Source organism: Periophthalmus magnuspinnatus, chromosome 10 (assembly GCF_009829125.3).
Source record: "Periophthalmus magnuspinnatus isolate fPerMag1 chromosome 10, fPerMag1.2.pri, whole genome shotgun sequence".
NCBI lineage: Eukaryota > Metazoa > Chordata > Actinopteri > Gobiiformes > Gobiidae > Periophthalmus > Periophthalmus magnuspinnatus.
The window spans coordinates 27,585,596-27,603,119 of NC_047135.1; the positions used below are offsets into that span (position 1 = coordinate 27,585,596).

Here is a 17,524-nt window from a genome sequence, read left to right on the forward strand (position 1 = left end):
TGACAACTAAAATTCAAACATCACACAGTATATTTGTGCCTGGGTTTACAAGATTATGTTTGCAGCTGTGTCTGGGGAAAACACAGAGGAGAGGGACAATGGTATTTGACCTGCTGCTGTGGCTGATAACTGATATTTGCCAATATCGATATTGAGGCTTTTAAAAGCCATAGCACGGCCCACATGTTTATCCTAAGTTGAAGTAAATATCACATATTAACTTTGCACTTTTGTAAGAAATTATAGAAATATATATTTCTGTGGGATATGAAATAATTTGTTCCATGATTGTGTGAACATACAGCTATATTTTTACCTTTGTTGCTCTTCTTGCTCTTCTGTTTCCATTTTTATTCATGAGTCTGTTCAAAAAGACAAATCTGATGCACTGAGAACAATCTGAGAATGACACATGCACACAGAGACTGGAGCAGCGCTCAAAAATATCAGTGCCAAATATCAAATATAGAAAATAGGGCTGGATTCAGACCTGGTCCTCAACGACGGTTAGAAAAGTATTTTTGTTTAAACCACAATGCCACACAATGTCTCTGACACTCCTCAGTTTGTTTGTGTGACTGTGAAGTATCAAAGAGACCACTGGCCAAAGCAGCAGCACTCATGTTCATGCTTCCTTTTTTACAGCAGATTGAGAGCAAAGGACATGTCACTATCTACAGAAAGAGAACAGCACTATACACAGTGAAATCATAGTCCACATGTCTTTTCTGAAGCTTGGCACATTTCTAATGAAGAAAATTTGTGATTTTTAGTTATAAATTATGACGGAAAAAATCATGAATTTGTTATGAAAAATACCTTAGTTTGTTTTTCAGGACACATAGAGGTGTAGAGGACCTGTAGAGTAGAGCAGAATTAGCACATCCACATTGTTGCAAAGGCGGATATTAAGTGAGACATATTCACTCATTAGATTATTGAACTCTTTCCAGCTCCACCTCACAGTTTCTTATGAAGCTGTTTTTTTTTTTATTCCAGCATAACACAGAATATTCCCCAGGTTTTGCATCTACAGACTCTGAAAGACTGTGGACGTCCCATGACACAAATGTGTGCTCGAATAGCCTATAATATGTTCACCGATGAAAAGTTATTTTTCATTTCTGATATGTTGAACATGCTTTTCAATATGTGAATGCTACAATATTGACTTGAACTCATTTGAAGAAACTTAAAGGTTAAATTAATTGTTACTGTTAGAGTTAAAGTTCCTATACTACACATAATTGACTCTTGAGAACTTAAAGCCATGTTATAATGTTGTTACCTCATCAAAAACTTACCTGGAGTGTTTCGTTTCATTCACACATGTTTGAAAAATCCTTTATTATTTGTCTGTCTACATCTCTAAAAGTCAAAATATTCTGCTCCCCCTTGTGATGTTATGAAGTGGTAGCTTGTTAGTTCACAGCTACCTTTTACCTTTTGTTCTGTGAAGACTGCTAATTTGAGGGCTGAAATTATCCAAATAATTCTAGTGAAAGTGTGTGGAGTTTAAAAATTACAATGGAGGACTTCCTGTATAACCACATGACATCGCAAGGTTTCACAGAGTAATTGAGAAAAGAACTCAGCTGAGGAACTGATGCGGAAACAACATTATACCATAGATCAGAAAATAGTGTAATATTGGCCCTTTAAACAGCATCTAACATCATGAGCATCTAACTACAATTGTAAATACAACGTTCTCCTATAAAAGGAAATACATTGAAGAAATCTGAATCTGGTATAAAATAAAAAACATGTATCCAAATTCAGCTTTTCCTTTTCAATGCAAAACAATTACTACAAACTACTTGATTATAAGACTTTGAGATGTACAAACACTGCACTATTATATGAGACTGTAATTATCTCAAAACTGTTACTACGGCATTGTTTATTTTATGTATTGACATATAAAACTTACTTTACCTCCACATACATTTAATTACATATTAATTCTCTGTGTATATTTGCTCTTTCTGTCCTCACGCAGTAAAACAAAAGTCGTCTGCTGTTTACAGTGTCTTTTGGAGACGTTATTTCCACTGTGGTCACATAAAGCTAAGTACAGACCAATCAGAGAAAGTTCCTCCCTTTTGATATCAATATAATAAGACAAAGATGCCTGTTTATATTACACTTCACACAATGTACTCAACGACGTAATACTACAAGATCCAGAAAATGTGCTCTTTATTATACGCAGCACTTGTCTTCCAAGTGGCCCGTAAGTATTGACACTTTAATAAGATGTTGTGTCTGCTCATTGTTTGTTTAACTACATTTATGCTGCAGGATGTACGGACATGTCTCTATTTGAGACAAGAGCTCATGATCCTGGAGAAACACTTACTCTCACCTGTCCACGTTCTGTCAAAACTACAGACATATCAACATTTCACTGGATCAGAGTTGTTTCTGGAAGTTACCCAGAATTTTTAGGAGCAACTTTCTCATTTGAATATAAACCTGTTAACAAGACTCCTCACACCACGAGGACAACGACAGAACAAGGCAATGGAACGTTTGATCTGATCATACGTCAGTCCTCTCTCACTGATACTGGATTTTACTACTGTGTGAAAGTAGAACAACTTAAAATGGAATTAGTATTTGGAATATTCCTTAAAATAAATGGTAAAATTAAACATATATGTTTAATTTATTGTATAGTACAATATGATTCAAGTCGTTCCTTTGCTCCTCAGACCCAGCCTCAGTGAGAGTGGAGAGTCCAGATCTGTCTGGTCCAGTGGACTCAGGAGACTCTGTGGATCTTCAGTGTTGGGTCCAGATGGAGAATGCTCAGTGTTTTGAGGAGCACATGGTTTGGTGGTTCAGGTCTGGACTGGACCAGTCTGGTCCTGGTTTAGTCTACACTCAGAGGAACAGCTCTGCTCAGTGTGACAGGAGCACAGAAGATCCTGGTCCTCACAAATGTCTCTACACTTTCTCCAAAACCATGAGCCCCTCTGACGCAGGGACGTACCGCTGTGCTGTGGCAGCCTGTGGACACATTCTCTTTGGGAATGGAACTAAAGTCAATGTTACAGGTATTTACAATTTACTCATTGTTTAAATATATCATTGATTTCAACGTCTCGTTTGTCCCTTTTGTCCGTTCTTATAGAGAACCAGTGTGATTTTGAGAAAACCATCATTATTGTGCTGAGTGCTCTATTAACCGTTAATCTCATCATTATAATTTATTCCATCATCTTCATTTATTTCATTCTAAAAAGGAAGTGTTGGACTTGTGTTTATGGTACTCATTTTTTTATTATTATAATTTTTTTTATGAACATTCAAGAAAATGACACCATGAATAAGACACTGAAATATCCCTCTTTAATTTCAGTTGATGATGTAAGCATAAGTGAACACACAGGACAGCAGGTAAGACAAAAAGTATATATGTATGAACAATTTTTAGTTGTGATCGCTTTAGGTCCAATACAAATTGTCTCGCTTTACAGAGAGAAGATGAACTGACTTACTCTGCCCCAAAGTTCAACATGAAAAAAGCTGAGAAATCCCACTGCAGGAAGGTGAAGTCAGAGGATTTTGTGGTTTACTCTGATGTTAGGAAATAGCACAGACAAAATAATATACATAAATATGTCCTTTAATTCATGACCTTATTGACTGTAAGATTCAATATGTGTAACATGTACTTAAACAATGTACTTGGAATGTTTTTTTTGTATTTTAAAATAAATCTGTCACTCAGTAAATTTGTATTATTTAGAATTAGGGTGTGTTTACACCTGTCCTGGTTTGGTCCTGGTTTGAGCCCAATTCAGTCTTAATGTAGATGTGGTGTAGTCCTGTTAGTCCTGGTTTAGTCCTGGTCTAGTTTCAGGTTTAGTTTGGGATTTAGTCCCACGTTTGAATCATGTTGGATGTGGTGATTCTGTGAGTGTGATTGCATTTTTCTAATGCTTTTAAGAGGAAATAACGTCATCTCCTTCTGAGAGTTCACACAATTTGGAGATTTCACCAAAATAACACATCGTCACAGGGATGAAATGACAGTTTTATCAGATTTTTATCACCATATCGTCAAGCCCAATCCACAAACTTCAGACATTATTTTACTTTATTCAAACAGATTTCAATTGCCAATTAATAAATCAGAAATCTTAGCATTGGTATTTTCCATTTCATAGTGAACAACTCATGCAGTTTAAACTGGGCTAAAAGCCATAGCTGTCAGCAGAGAAGTGAAGTGACTGGGACTGAGGTGACTAGTTTTTATTGACCCTCAGGCCTTTTGCTAAATTGGCCCAATTAATCATATGCAGAACTTTTTCCAGCAAATATAATTTGTTCTACCATTATAACCTCAACAACATCACACTGCATTGGAATACAGACCTAAAATTCATGTTTCAAGCCTCATGGTATGGCAGCTTGGTTAAAGCTGTTCAAAATACACCCATGAAGGATCCACCACTAACCACTGGGCTGTGGCCCTGCACTTCAAATTTCAAGATGTGGCCCTTGGTGAAAAAAGTTTGTACACTCCCGATTAATGAAATTCATTATGTCTTATTTGAAAGAACTACACACTATAACAAACCAACGCTTTTCGAGTGACCACCAGGCAACACGTCACAGCAGACGAATGTCACTTTGGAGAATGCTCACCAAAGCATGTCAAGAGAAAAACAAACCTTTTTATCTTTAAAACTTTTGTACACCCCTGTCTAGTCTCAACTCTTATGTCTGTGTTGGATGTTCCAAAATGGATTTTAGTTTTTTTTATGTCCAATTGGTTTGCTGCTGTGGCCAATAACCGATACTTGTCAATAGCAATATTTATTAGCTTTTAAAATCCATAGCAAATTGATCTTAACTTGAAAAAAAGATTCACAAATTCACCTTTCACTCTTGTAAAAATTATGATAAATATTATTTATGCTTTGTTTTTTTGTTGTTGTTTTTTTGTTTTGTTTTTTTATTGTGTAAACATACATCCATATTTTTAGCTTCATTGTTCCATTTCCATTTTTATTACATTTTTGGGGGGTGCCAAATACAGACCGATACCAATACTGGAAGCAAAATATCGCCCAGCCTTATTTGTGTCACAAAATAGTGCTGTATTCTGAATAGCCACAGACCACTGACTCAGACATGGTTAGAAAAGTATTTTTGTTTAAACCGCAATGCCACACAATGGCTCAGACACTCCTCAACACTCCGCCTGTGAAGTATCAAAGAGACCACTGGTCAAAGCAGCAGCACTCATGTTCAGGCTTCATTTTTACAGCAGATTGAGAGCAAAGGACATGTCACTATCTACAGTTAGAGAACAGCACTATACACAGTGAAATCATGTGCAAATAAAAAAATCTTGACATAGTCCACATGCCTTTTCTGAAGCTCAGCACATTTCTAAAAAAAAATTTTTTTGTGATTTCTATTCATAAATCCAGAGGGTAATACTTGTCCACTCCTCTGTTGGGATCAGGCCACAGAATGTTTAGCTTCACAGCAAGAAGGTACTTGGTTTGACTCTAGTTCAGGTGACAGACTAGACCTCAACATGTATTCAGATGTGCAAATGATTCCTTTGTCATCCACCTTTAGGTACATGATTAGAAAACTTTAAAAAGAGGGTATTTTACTTCGACAGGGTATTAACTGCTAACACATAACATATTTAGATCACCACGTTATCTTGTATTGTTTTAAAAATGCAAGGAGGGTTTGAATAGTGGGTTTGAGGGTTTGAATAGTGCCCAGGAGATAGTTTCATTACTGAAACATGCATGTGTCACATGTAAAACCTCTTCAGGCATGTTTTTGATTAAGGATACACCAATCCAATACTGGTATTGGATATCGGTACCAATACTGAAATATTTGATGTATCGATGTATCATCTTCCAAATATCGGTCCAGCCGATATCCTGGTTGGACATATAAATCAAAGTAATAAGATATTGGTCCAGAAAGTCTCATAATATTTGAACTTTTATGCTTACAGTGCTGTTCAGTAGGAATGAATAAATAACAGCTGCATAACATGTCTGGATCAGTTTAGTCTTATATTATATTAAGAAAATAAATGTATCTCTACACTGCTATTGGTTGATACGAGGTATCGTCAAACACTTAAAGTTATCTATCCTTCAATTTTCTTCGACATCTCCAGGGCTGGGTCGTGGAGGCAGCAGTCTAAACAGGGACTCCCAGACTTACCTCACCCCAGACACTTCCTCCAGCTCCTCCAGTGGGACAACCAAAGCGTTCCAAGGCCACCTGAGATACATAGTCCCATCGTATCTTGGGTCTTGCCCAGGGCTTCCTCCTGCTGGGACATCCCCAGAACACCTCCAGAGGGAGGTGTCCAGGAGGCATCCGGAACAGATGCCCGAGCCACCTCAACTGGCTCCTCTCGATGAGGTGGAGCAGCGGGTCTACTCCGAGCTCTGAGGGTAGGAACGTACACTGACCAGCAAATCAAGAGCTTTGCCTTTCGACTCAGCTCTAATTCTTTACCACCACAGTCCAGTGCAGCGACCACATCACTACAGATGCTGCACTGATCTGCCTCATAATCTCATGTTCCATCCTTCTCTCACTCTTGACCTCCCCAGAGCCAGTTTTCACGTACGGAGATCCAGTCATCAAGGCCTCCACCTTCAACTGCTGTCCAGATCCCTCTGCATCGGCCCCTTACGGATCCTCCTGCAGGTGGTAGGTCCATGGGGGCTGTGCCCAGCTGGGCCCCATGGGGGAAGGCCCAGCCACCAGACGCTCGCTGACCAGCATCCACCTCAGACCTGGTTCCCAGATTTTTAGGGGGAACTTTCTCATTTGAATTTAAAATGTGATAAGGTAAAATGTGTAGATATGGAGTTTTAGTGAGTTTACTGTTTTGTCACTCTGTCACTCCCGGACTAGCAGTGAAAAGAGGCTAAAGAACAATTTTTTCATGTACAACTGATACTTTGCAGCTGATTTCATCAACACACCCTGGGAATGTGATGCTTACTTAGGGCACTACTCTGTCTGAAGCTCTATTAGACTGAGCTCTGTTTTAACACAATCTGACCAGAAAGAGCCAATTTAGTTGGAACTACAACAAGTGAGATAATAAACAAGTCTCTCACACATAAAATTACAATCACAAGCTAGCTAGCATTAGCCAACAGTTTTTTTCAGTCACTCTCACCTTTTTGTGGAAAACTACCTAAAGAAGAACGTGAACATTTGTGTTCATCACAGGCTGCTGAAAATATGTTGTTTGAATGTTGTTTTCAGACAAACTTTTTTGTCACTGCAAAGTATCAATATAGGCTAATGTAACTACAATAAATGAAACTATAGATGAATGTGTATTTTGAACAGACTTCTAATAGCAAAAAAAAAAAAATCTAAGAAATCATTGAAAACATCATGAAGCCAATGTATGGCACATTTTACTCCATATATTTTTAAACATTTCACACATTTGATTTCATCCTATAGACATTCAAATTCATTAACAAGGAAAAAATAATAATATTACGTCTTTTTAGCTATCTACCATATTATATCATTGTTCCTACATCAAAAACATGCCTGAAGAGGATTTAAGTTTCACTCATGCATGTTTGAGTATTGTAGCCATCTCTCCTGGGCCTTATTCAAATCCTTCTTATGTTTAGCTGTAAGATTCTGTGCAATACTCAGCCCAAAAACCTACATCACCCATGCTCCACACGTGACAATTCTCCATAAATACACAAAAACATGAAACAAAACTGTACATAACAACTTCACAAACCAGATGCATTGTGCAGTATTTTCATTAGCAGGACTGCATGCTGATTATGTTGTGATAGTGCTCTGAAACTGAGATCAAACGGAGAGGAGCCTCAGAACAAAAATGAAAGTGCAACTATCTTTATATGCTAATGTTAATAATATATTGTCAAAACAATTAATACCCCGTAGAAGTAAAATAACTCCCTCTTTTTTAAAATGTAGGCGTATGAATTTGAGCAGGATGTTACACAGAAAATTGCATTATGACCAAAACTTGCATAAAAGCTGAATACATGAACATATAAAAATCAACACAAATCATGTTGTCTCTATATTTGTGACTGGGCCCTGTGAGGATCAGTCTGTCAGTGCTGCTCTGCTCTCACACTGGAGTACACACACTCCTGCTCTCCTCTTGTGTTACTGCTCCGTTTCACTTTTCTAGAGGAGAAGTTCAGTGCTGTGTAATTGACTTCTGCATTTGGGTCCTGCAAATATGTGTTGGAAATTAAAACCTTATCACCAAAAACAATAATACACAACTGGATCATTTTAATTTGCTCTTAAATTCATTAAAATAACCGTCATCAACACGTACCATATTTTCTGACATCTCACAGTGTGGACTATTGACAGTATCAGGAGAATCTGTAAAATAGAATATGCCACACTATTACAGTTATATATACTAGACTATAACAGGAAATAGTCCACATTTAGTGCATGATACCTCTGCAGTGTGCACAGAGCCTCCCTCTCTTCACACAGAGGACGATGATCACGAGCACACAGACACACAACAGGACTGACAGAGCCACAGTCACTGGATGCATCTGTAGATCTGGGCGCTCATCTAAAAAGTACAGATTACATTTTACAAATACAGGTTACATTTTATGAATCGGTCAGTCTGGAATTATATTTTTTTCAAGTTAGAACATTTAGTCGGATGCTATTTTTCGGTCATTACTCTTTAATGAAACTTCAGTCAATTTGATCTACCAGTGGATTTGAGATAAAAACGTAAGCTGAAGCGTGATAAAGTCCATTCCCTTGAGTTTCTGAATTGACAAATATCTTGTTAAAAATAGTCACGCACACTGTGTCGGTATTAAAGTCAATCAGTTAAATATTCTCTTCAAAGGCTACAATTATCTGCAAACTGCCAAAATGTGACTTTCAGAACAGATATGACGTACCTATGTCCTGTGTGGTTCCTGTCCCAAACAGGATATGTCCACATGTTTGCACAGCGCAGTAGTATGTCCCAGCCTCAGAGGAGTGTCCTATAGTTTTAGACAGACTGTAGACACAGCTGTAGTTTTTAAACTGGGACATGAGTCCAGTGTGAGGCTCCACAGATCCAGCTCTGAACCAGTGCACCTGCTGCTGTTGTGGACACTGGATTTGGTTCTTGTTGTTTTTGGGCTGAAGTGAGCACTGAAGAGACACTGAGCCTCCTGGGACCACTGAAGCTGAGGATGGACTCTGTGTCACATGAACACAGCTCTGTGAGTCTGCTCCATCTGTGCCAAAGACAAGAGCACCCAGTGTCAGCAGGTACTCTTTACAATTCACTCAGTATTCTAATACTTTACCATTAACAACCAAAAAGGTGCCGTTCACAAAGGTCCGTCCATATCCATCAGTCAGTACACAATAGTAAATTGCTTCGTCCTCTTTCCTGATATTTTGTATTGTAAAAACTTGCTGAATGTCCACTGTGTTGAATTTAAAACGATCTTCACATGAAGGACCAAACATTTTAAGATCTTTATATAAATATCCAATAAACTGCATCATGTGTCCTGGAGTTTGTTTGTACCAATAAACTTTTTCATAATTAAAAGAACATGTAAATGTGACAGTGTCTCCAGGATGAACCATCGTCACAGGTATTTGGTCTCCTGCACTTTGACCTGTAAAAACACAGCCATCAATCATCATGTATTTTTTATACTTTGTTAGTGTAGTTTCACTTACTCAAGGTGCTTAAGAAGATGAAGGCAATGAGTGGTCCAAACATGTTTCTTCTGGTAGTCTGTCAGATTTGCATCTGTATTTGAAGTCTCCTCATCTTAAAGCGAGCTTTGAAAAGCGGAAATCAAAGTGATTGGCTGAAGCACAAATTTTCCACCCCAGGCGCATTATGTCACCTTTCTGACTCCATTCTTCTTATTGCTTTGCCCCAAAATGTTCCACTAAATGGCATAGATGTATATTAAAATGACAACATCTATTGCCATAAAGAATGTTCCAGAGTATGTTTTTAACTTTCAATCTCTATGGAGACAAGCAGGTGGCACCACTTTGTTTTTGAGCTACATTTGTTGAAAAAATGCACAACAGATAAGCTAAATGCCACACAGAGGAACATTCCAGGCTAAAATATAACATCAGCAGGAGACAAGAAGGTGGCGGACCCTTCACCAGAAAAGTTTCATAGTGCACCTTTAAATTTGCATTGTTGTAGATGTTTGTTCATTATTCAGCTTTCTTTATTGGATGTTTTACAAAAATATATCATTTAAAGGTTCTAATTTATGATTAAAGCCATGTTCATGTGACCTACTGGCCTCTTGGTCCTTTGATAGCACCAGCTCTCTGTCTCTCTCAGGGCATGAGACAGTGTTATGAAAGGCACCACTATAACTGAAGGCTTCATAAACATCTCCCCTTTGAGATGATGTTTCAATTAAAGGTGCACCATGGAACTTTTCAGGTGTAGGTTCAACCACCTGCTTGTTCCATGCAGATGTTATTGCTTTGTCTGAAATGTTTCATGGTACAGTGTTAAATTCATCTGTCACCATAGAGACAAGTAGGTTACACAACAACCAAGTTTCAGGTTTTCTTAGAGGCAGTGTATCTGATTTGTATTGTCTTCAAAATGTGAAAAACAGAACTAGCTCATTTTAAACCAGACATGGGTAAACTACTACGGCCACACATGGCCCTTTGGACTTATTATAGTGGCCCGCCGAATGTGATCAAATTATATTAAAATAGGTAAAGGTAAACCTTGTTCAAAGTTTTTCCGCTGTGTTTATTTAACTGAAATTTAATAAATTAATTATTAATTTAATGAATGCATTTGGAAAACAATTTGTGCAATGACCCTTGCGTATTCATGCTTTGCTACATATTACAGGCCAAATGGCTAATGTAATACATACATATACATATACTGGCCCGCACCTCCGTCAAATTTTAGAACCCATTGTGGCCCGTGTGTCAAAATGTTTGCCCACCCCAGAGTTATTTTATGCATTGTCAGCATCCTAATTATTCACATTGATGAGATTTTAAGTTCTTTTCAAAACTCTGAGAGACCCGAGCAGAGTTTGCTATCACGGTAAAGCTAACATGCTAACATGCACTTCCTGATTATCTGACATGATAAAATGCTTTGCAAATAGATGCAGAAAGCATGCAGCAGACTTATTTTGAGCAGCTTATACAATATATCTGTAATGTGGCAAGACATATTTAGCTGATATACAAGTGAAAAACTTATAGGACCTTAAAGACAGTAAAGAGACATGATGACTGAGATGCATTTTGAGTTCAAACGATTGCAGTGTTCACTAAGTACTGACTAGGTTTTCCATGTCAAAACCGCAGTTTCCGCAAACTGCATCTATCTAAAGAACAACAAGCCTAACCACACGCTGCAGCTTCACAGAGAGGAGGGTTTTTTGATTTTGTGACCACTGCATTCTAAAAGCAGAAAAGACTCAGAGTAGACTGGGTAAGGGGTAACACAGGATGACTATAAATGATAAACACAAGATGTTTCTGTTTTGCTACATTATTGTCACATTGATCTACGTCGATCAACCTGATACAGGAAGTGCGGCACACACCTTAGGCCTATAGAGCTCAGGATTGTGTCATCAACCACATTTTCAACTGACTGATTTTAAGATGCCAAATGAACTGGCTTCTACAACTACATATCTAAAGTATTAAACATTTATTTCAGCATTTGTTCATAGTGTGGGACACAGAAAACTCATACAACTGCTGTGAAAAAAAGTCTTGAATTCAATTTTGTTATTATATTTTAGTAGGATGTTAAAGAAAAATAGCATGATGATCAGCACAATCATCAAAATAAGTAAACTAAAAAGAAATTACATGACATTAAAATCCAAATATCACACAGTATATTTGTGACTGGGCCCTGTGAGGATCAGTCTGTCAGTGCTGCTCTGCTCTCACACTGGAGTACACACACTCCTGCTCTCCTCTTGTGTTACTGCTCCGTTTCACTTTTCTAGAGGAGATATTCAGCGCTGCGTAGTTGACATTTGAACTTGCAAATATGGAGACAAAATGTAACATGTAACCACTAACATCTCAAACATATACAATCATCTGTTATGTTTTATTTGCTCAATAACAAATTCATTTCAAATCAATATCAGCATGTATCATATTTTCAGAGCTCTCAGAGAATGGACAAGTGACAGTATCAAAAGAATCTGTAATAAGCATTATTCATACGTGCAACAAGTGGTCAAACATTTAGTGAAATACTAGTTGATTGGCAGAAAGGGAGGAAAATAAATTCATGTTTTGAGTGCAATAAAACACTCAAAGTGAAAAAAACAAAACAAAAAAACAAACATGCTTTTATTTTTTGGCTAAAAGTTACATGGTGGGACTTTAATCAGAAACAAACAGAATCTTCTCATTCATTCTTGCATTGCTTGTTGTCTTGATAATACAAGTTAATGATAATACAACAGTATTTTAAATGAAAATATCAACAAATAAAAGATTAAATTCCAAGGTGTGTAAAAATGAAGTGTGTGACTAAATGTAGTATGGGTTGTGTAACTTCAATCTTGGTTCACAACATTCACCAACCAAACCTTTAGAGCAGAGGGCCAGAGACTGTAGCGAAGTCACAACGAAGAGTTCAAATGACAACTGTATTCTTGTGCATCTGCCTCGACTATAGACATGGTTTTCCGGCGTTAAACCTCTGTGGCTCTGATGGGCTTTTTACAGTGACCAGAGTGAACCTTCATCATAGCAGAGGCTAAACATGAACTCATTTTCACCATTACATCATGCTTGAAAATCATAGGGTTTTTGATTTGGATTAAAGGTGCGATACCTGACTTATTTTCTTTTTTTTCTTTTTTTTTTTTTTTTTTGCAAATGACTACATTTTGTGTTTAAGAGTGCAACAGTTTAAGTATTATAGGAATACATTATAGAAGCAGCACTTTGGGACAAAACGCAAGTAAGAGGAAATATTTTTATTTCTCATCAACCCAGCATATTGGTGCATGTGGAAATGAATGATATACTAAAGGCTTGGTGAGAGCTAGAGACAAGTTATAAAAACTAGTTTGTCAGGATTCCAGTTTTTCCATGTGTTTCTGTGCCGTCTCACCCCTCTCTTCTGTGTCTGTGCCTGGAGTTGGGCAGAGCATCTAATACCACACACTACTCACCTGCAGCCCATCAGCAATCAAGCTACAACCTCTGGAGTACAAACACCCTGCTCTTTTCTATACACAAGGCCAGATTGTGAAGTTATCGTTACTTTATCCACCTTTATCCCATTGTTCCCATTTTCGGACCCACCGATTGCCTTAGCTTCCAACACCCAGCTTTTGCTTTTTTCTCTGTAAGAAAACCTGTTGATTTTTTGAATTGTGCATCTTTGATTCACCACTCATTACAACATAGTGTGAAAATAAAGTACCTCAGCTATAAATTCCAGTATTTTTTTAAATGTTTGAAGTTATCTGGGCTTATCTACAATCTTGTCCCTGGTCCAAACAGGACATGTCCACATGTGGCCACGGCGCAGTAGTACGTCCCAGTATCATTGACGTCCTGTATAGTTGTGGACAGACTGTAGACACATCTCCTCTGGTTCTGTTCCTCAGTCTGCTCTTCATAAGTGTAGATGATGCTGCCTGGAGATTCTGCTGCTCCAGATCTGAACCAGAGCAAGTTACGTTTAGAAGGACACTGCAGTGTGGAGCTGTTCTTGGACACAAGAGAACACTTGAGCTGCATTGGATCTCCTAGAGGAACTGATGCCTGTGGGACTGAAGATTTGAATTTCAAAACCTTACCAAGAATGAGCAAAAGAATAGTCCTAACAAAACTCATTTTGTATGATGATCCAGCTTGGCAAACTTAAGAGGCTGCATCTTCTCTGGTCATATTAAAAACTGCGAAGGTATACATGATTTTCGCTTTTGTTACACTGAATCTTCAATTGTTGAAGATTCCTTTAAGTGTTATTTTCTCATGGGATACCTCTGCAACGGTTTGGACCAGTGATTCCAAAGTCATTCTGTACAGAAGTATTCCGGCTTCAGTCCTGTCTACTAAACAGGGCATAGTGAAATTATCCCCAGAGTTGGGAGTGGCCTGAGTAATTTGGCCATCTCCTTTGGTCATCATAGCTGAGACAGATGTCAGTGACACCATGTAGAGGTGTAGAGTACTTGTATGTGGTCGACTAGAAGTACCACTGCCACATCGTTACAAAGGCGAATATTAATTGAGACATACTCATTCGTCAGGTTATTGAACTCTTTCCAGGCTCCTCCCCACAGCTTATTATCAAGGTTTTTTTTTTTGTTACAACACAACACAGAATATTCACGAGGTTTTGCATCTGTCTATGAACTTCAGACCAAACCACACAGCAGCTTCAGAGAGGCAGGTCTTAGACTTTGTCCTGGACTCCTCAGACAGGGAGGCCAGATAAATAGCATAAATATCATGAAAGAAACATTTTACATACTTTAATATGGGGACTGGCTTCACCATTAATTTATATGGAATGGAACATTTGAGTTGACATAACTCTAAGTAGCATTGACTCAAGTGAAATGTAGCACCGGGCTGAGATGGAGAATTTCTCATTTATGAATGTTTATGGTTTGGACGGCACTTACATCAATGGTAACATAATGCACACATCAGCAAACACAGCTTGATATATTTGTGGATTGTCTCAAAAAAAAACAAAAAAAAACTTGGAATTGTTATTATTGATTTTATAAATTATTGTATATCTAAAAATGTACTAACTCAACATACATTTAATCGCATATTCTTCTGTGTGTAGATTTGACTGTAAAGGTGAAAAGAACAGGAAAAGCAAATTTAAGTGTTTCCTTTTGTTGTCCTCCCTCAGTAAAACAAAAGTCATCTGCTGTTTACAGTGTCTTTTGGAGACGTTATTTCCACTGTGGTCACATAAAGCTAAGTACAGACCAATCAGAGACAGCTCCTCCCTTTTGATATCAATATAATAAGACAGAGATGCCTGTTTATATTACACTTCACACAATGTAGTCATTGACATACTATAAGATCCAGAAAATGTGCTCTTTATTATACGCAGCACTTGTCTTCCAAGTGGCCCGTAAGTATTGACACTTTAATAAGACGTTGTGTCTGCTCATTGTTTGTTTAACTACATTTATGCTGCAGGATGTACGGACATGTCTTTATTTGAGACAAGAGCTCATGACCCTGGAGAAACACTTACTCTCACCTGTCCACGTTCTGTCAAAACTACAGGGTCACCAACATTTCATTGGATCAGAGTTGTTTCTGGAAGTTACCCAGAATTTTTAGGAGGAACTTACTCATTTGAATATGAAGGTGTTAACAAGACTCCTCACACCACGACAAAACAAGGAGATGGAACGTTCGATCTGATCATACATCAGTTGTCTCTCACTGATACTGGATTTTACTACTGTGTGAAAGAACAAGAACTTAAGATGGAATTAGTATTTGGAATATTTCTAATAATTAAGGGTAACAACAATACATAATTCATTGTTTTGTACCGTACGATATGATTCTAGTTGTTGTTTTGCTCCTCAGACCCAGCTTCAATCGTGAGAGTGGAGAGTCCAGATCTGTCTGGTCCAGTGGACTCAGGAGACTCTGTGGATCTTCAGTGTTGGGTCCAGATGGAGAATGCTCAGTGTTTTGAGGAGCACATGGTTTGGTGGTTCAGGTCTGGACTGGACCAGTCTGGTCCTGGTTTAGTCTACACTCAGAGGAACAGCTCTGCTCAGTGTGACAGGAGCACAGAAGATCCTGGTCCTCACAAATGTCTCTACACTTTCTCCAAAACCATGAGCCCCTCTGACGCAGGGACGTACCGCTGTGCTGTGGCAGCCTGTGGACACATTCTCTTTGGGAATGGAACTGAAGTCACAGTCAAAGGTATTATAGTTATTTATTTATGTATTTATTTATATATTGCATAAAAATATATTGTTTATTACAGTAGAGGAAACATTGTCTTTAGAGAATACCATTCTTATCTTGCTGAGTGTTGCTCTTACCATAAGTATTACGGTTATACTAGTTCTCATTTATTTCATCAAGAAGAGGACTGGACACTGTTTCCATGGTAATTCAAGTTCCCAAATTCTGTCAAAAGATATGTCTCAAGTTAAAACTTTAATATCTTATTCATTTAGTTGGACAAAATCACATTGATGAAAGAGCCAGGGATGAACATACAAGACAGTTGGTAAGATGTTCTAAATGACAAAATAAATACATAAAAATTATAATAATACATTTTAAATGGAGTCTCTTTCACAGGGAGATGCTGAGGTGATGTACTCTGCCCCTAAGTACAAGAGCAAAGCTGACAGGTCCCAGCGCAGAGCGGTGAAGACAGAGGAACAAGTGCTCTATTCTGATGTGAGAGTTAAACATTAAAATCAAGTCATTAAGACTTTACCAATGTCCTTCAGGATATTGAGCCATTCTGTATTATTCCAGTAGTATGTAGTATGTAGTAGTGTGTAGCACATTGGACAAATTCAAGATTTGTATATGTTGTGTATGTGTGTGTATATTACAGTACATTAAAATACTTATATTTTGTTTGTTTGTTTCTTAATACCATGGAGCAGTGGGTCAGCTTCAAGCTCTTTCTAAGACAGCTATAAAAGCAAACACTTGCTGTTCTGTCTATGAGATAAGGAAGTCAGTTCTCATTCACTGATTGTATCTTTCAACCACAGCTTCAGAGCATCAATAGAAAGACTGAGTGTGCCAAGGTCCACAGTTCAGATCAAATCCCCCACAATATCAAATGCGGCTTCACATGTTCATTTTCAGTGGTCCCAACATTGTCACTCACTACGTTTACATGCACAGAAATCTTCCAGTTCACTAAACATCATCCCCCAGAAATGACACATCTCTTTTGTCTCAGCTTACATGAAGGTCAAAGAACCAAATAAGTACGAACAAGGGGCTAAAGTACTTTCAGGTTAATGTTAAGATTTATTTAGCATTAGTACTAAGACTTGGCAGCAATAATTGCTAATAAAAACGGCTATCATACATAACCACACGGTGGTGTGGTCAGCGACATCCCATTTGTTTGCATTTGATTTTCAGATATGCTACAAACTGCTCACATTGTGTTGTATCTTCTTTTAACCAGTAAACACCAGGGTCACTTCTGGCACACATCTCATGCACTTAAATGCCATAAATGTTAGACTATTCGTGATGGGCATCGTTGCATCACTAAACATGCATGTGAGGTGTTAATATAAAGTTTTCCACCAGTCAACCTCAGACTGTGCAGACAAACCAAGCAGCAGTTTCACAAACAGGAGACTAACTGACCCACCCCCAAAGCCTTCTGAAAGAGAAACAAAGAAAGAAACCACATTCTTTTAAAAGTGCCAGTGCAATGGACGATATAATGTACATGCTACAG

The 17,524-nt window shown here is 37.9% G+C and overlaps 1 protein-coding gene across 2 annotated transcripts; it reads left to right on the top strand.

The window, feature by feature from the left end:
- The first annotated feature begins 15,117 nt into the window (after nt 1-15,117).
- LOC129456556 (uncharacterized) lies at nt 15,118-16,590 on the top strand. Of its 2 annotated transcripts, none has more exons than XM_055224604.1 (6): nt 15,118-15,181; nt 15,250-15,582; nt 15,652-15,999; nt 16,064-16,189; nt 16,260-16,312; nt 16,387-16,590. In XM_055224604.1, exons 1-6 carry the CDS (start codon nt 15,139-15,141, stop codon nt 16,504-16,506), a joined length of 1,023 nt encoding a protein of 340 aa, XP_055080579.1. In that variant the 5' UTR covers nt 15,118-15,138; the 3' UTR covers nt 16,507-16,590. The 2 variants fall into 2 exon arrangements, with proteins under 2 accessions (XP_055080579.1, XP_055080580.1); XM_055224605.1 differs by having other exon boundaries at nt 16,067-16,189.
- The last annotated feature ends 934 nt before the right edge of the window (nt 16,591-17,524 follow it).

What these genes read in the sequence shown, in the direction of transcription:
- LOC129456556 (XM_055224604.1), top strand. Translation starts at nt 15,139, where the DNA reads ATGTGCTCTTTATTATACGCAGCACTTGTCTTCCAAGTGGCCC. An exon ending in AATATTTCTAATAATTAAGG is followed by an intron (nt 15,583 to 15,651) that starts GTAACAACAATA and finishes TTTGCTCCTCAG; the next exon opens with ACCCAGCTTCAATCGTGAGA. An exon ending in GACTGGACACTGTTTCCATG is followed by an intron (nt 16,190 to 16,259) that starts GTAATTCAAGTT and finishes TTATTCATTTAG; the next exon opens with TTGGACAAAATCACATTGAT.